The 3,090-nt window shown below is 49.6% G+C and overlaps 1 protein-coding gene across 1 annotated transcript; it reads left to right on the forward strand.

Annotated features, from left to right (window-relative positions):
• Positions 1 to 2,379: 2,379 nt before the first annotated feature.
• On the forward strand, positions 2,380 to 3,090 carry LOC124689441 (protein MAIN-LIKE 1-like; the record flags this gene model as incomplete). Its single annotated transcript, XM_047222972.1, has 1 exon — positions 2,380 to 3,090. A coding segment is annotated over one exon (711 nt), but the record flags the coding sequence as incomplete, so codon positions are not given.

Here is a 3,090-nt window from a genome sequence, read left to right on the forward strand (position 1 = left end):
GGTTCTTGTTTAGAGCTAACAAACTATGTGTTCCAGAATCGTTTGTGCGTTTGCTCTTATTGCAGGAATCACATGCTGGAGGTTTGATGGGTCACTTTGGGCGTGAGAAGACGCTACTCATGCTAGCTGACCACTTTTATTGGCCAAAGATGAGGCGGGACGTGGATAGGTATGTGAAGAGGTGCATTACTTGCAACAAGTCCAAGTCCAAGCTGAAGCCTCACGGTTTGTATACTCCTTTACCGGCACCTACTGCACCTTGGGAGGATATTAGTATGGATTTTGTGTTGGGTTTGCCGCGTACTAAAAGAGGCCATGATTCTATATTTGTGGTAGTGGATAGATTCTCTAAGATGTCACATTTTATTGTGCTCCTACAAGAGCGACGATGCGTCGCATATTGCTAACCTGTTTTTCGGGGAGATTGTACGTCTACATGGAGTCCCGAAGACTATTGTTTCGATCGTGACGTGAAGTTTATGAGCTACTTTTGGAAGACGCTTTGGAAGAAGTCGGGGACGAAGCTGCTTTTCAGCACTACTTGTCATCCCCAAACTGATGGTTCAAACTGAAGTGGTGAATAGAACCTTGTCACAACTGTTGAGATCCATGATCAAGAAGAACCTGAAGGAGTGGGAAGAATGTTTGCCGCATGTGGAGTTTGCTTACAACAGGGCGGTACATTCTACCACAGAGCTATGTCCTTTTGAGGTGGTGTATGGTTTCAAACCCATTACTCCGCTTGATTTGTTGCCTCTACCCATACATGAGAGAGTTAATATGGCGGCATCCAAGAGGGCAGATTTTGTGAAAAAGATTCATGCGAAGACTAAAGAGTTGATTGAGAAGAAAGGCAAGAGCAATGCTGCAAGGATGAACAAGAAGCGCAAAGCGATGTTGTTCAAGCCTGGTGATATGGCATGGGTACATTTTCGCAAGCATAGGTTCCCGAAGCTGCGGAAGTCTAAGTTGAAGCCTCGTGGTGCTGGTCCTTACAAAGTGCTTGCCAAGATCAATGATAATGCATACTCGATAGATCTTCCAGAAGATGAGTTTGGTGTCAGCAATTCTTTCAATGTAGTTGATTTGACACCATATGACGGAGAAGACCTTGGAGCGTCGAGGTCGACGCCTTTTGAAGGGGGGAGATGATGAGGACATCCCTACCTCACTACTACCTCCGTCATTACAAGTCGAAGATGAACCTCGTCTGTGAAGCTCAAGTCCAATGAAGTCAGGATTGGACCAATGACACAAGCTCGTGCGAAGCTACTTAAACAACAGGTGAACTTGTTCCTAAACGATACCTTGATTGATGAGAACTTTATACTACCTAAGTCCTATTACTTATGTATCATCAGGTATGAAGAGGAGACAAGCATCGCACCAGTAGGAGAGGAGCAGCTGGACGTGAAGATGTACGTGGAGCTGGACAAGGAGCTGGACATGAAGATATCTCATGGACGCGTGAGGGAGGAGCGGGAGGCATGCGCGAGAGGAGAAGATGAAGTCCGAGGCCGGCCCGAGCACCCGGTCGGACCGGCCGCCACGCCGGCGCGCCCGGTCCCTAGCCCGGTCCAGCCGGGCGCCCGACCGGATCCACCCGGCGCCAACCGGACACCTCGCCGACCGCAACCGGACGGGTTCATCGCGCCACAATTCCAGCATCCGGTTTGCACCCGGTCCCTGGCCCGGTTTGAACCGGCCAGCCCGGTCCCAGGTCCGGTCGACCGGCCCCCAGACCGGCAGTGTCCGAGTCTGTCTCGACCAGATCTATTCTGGGTCGGTTATTTTCGTACTTTTTCGACCTGAGGTCGTCCCGAACGCCTATATAAGTCCCTGGGACGTCCCCAAAGTTGCTTTAGACCACGTTTAAGATAAACCCTAGTTCATAGTTGTTTGCTTTGCAACTCTATTGAATCTCTACATCCAATTGCTTCGATTTGGTGTGGAATCTCTGAAAGTCTTGTGTGATCTGATGTTCCATTGGGAATTAGACGGTTGCAACTTACCGCTTCGTGGTCGGCGGCTACGTGCGCAAGTGTGTGGAGTTGCGAATATCTTGCAGGGTTGAGAGCTGTTGCATCTGGCTACAGGGACCAATCGAGAGATCTCGTTGTGTCATACAAGTTATCTTCAAGTTATCTCCGCTGTGTTCATCGTGAGTTCATCACCATCCACCTTCGCTTACTGAGAAGATCGGGCCACCCCTTATCAATGTATGTATGTGAGGTATGTGTGATGGCTTATTTGGATATGAATTCTCATGTATGTGTGATGTATATGTGATACAAAAGCTAGATATATTCTCATGTATGTGTTGCTCATATTTGTTAGTGGAATGGCTCATAATATGGTGTATTTGTGTAAAGATGTAGGATGGTGTGGCTCCTAGATCAAGAGTATGACAGGGATCACCGGGCTTTTCATATGACGGAGAAAAGAACGGTTCTTCAACCCTTGAAGATTCGTTACCACGGCACAGTTAGTGAAATGTCGTATGACGAGAGGTACACGGAGTTCATCCAGCCCACCGATCTTCTCCCGTTCATCACGCTTGTAAGCCGGGGGGCGAACATGAACGCCGCGGCACTCACCGCCCTTGTCGACCGGTGGAGGCCGGAGACGCACACCTTCCACTTGAGGGCCGGCGAGATGACCCCTACTCTTCAGGATGTTTCAATGATACTTGGACTTCCTATTCAGGGCGAGCCACTGTGTATGAACACAGCTTCTGATGGGTGGCGCGGACAGATGGAGGACCTTGTTGGCATGGCTCCTCCGCCGCCAGCAGATCCAAAGGAGAGAACTCCCGCCGGCGCACCTTTTGCTTGGATCAGGGCGAACTTTGGTACTTGCCCGCAAGGGGCCAACGAGGACACTATCAAGACATACACCCGAGTGTACTTGTGGTATATGATTTCGAGGACTCTCTTTGCTGACAGTGGTGGGAAGTTGGCCAATTGGTGTTGGCTCAAGGCGCTTACGGTGTTGGAGCACCAGTGGAGTTGGGGAACAGCTGCACTTGCCTACCTCTACCGGCAGGTGATGATTTGCTATGTGTACTATTCTTCTATAGTAGTCTGCTAG

Source organism: Lolium rigidum, chromosome 2, assembly GCF_022539505.1.
Source record: "Lolium rigidum isolate FL_2022 chromosome 2, APGP_CSIRO_Lrig_0.1, whole genome shotgun sequence".
In the NCBI taxonomy this organism is placed as follows: Eukaryota; Viridiplantae; Streptophyta; class Magnoliopsida; order Poales; family Poaceae; genus Lolium; species Lolium rigidum.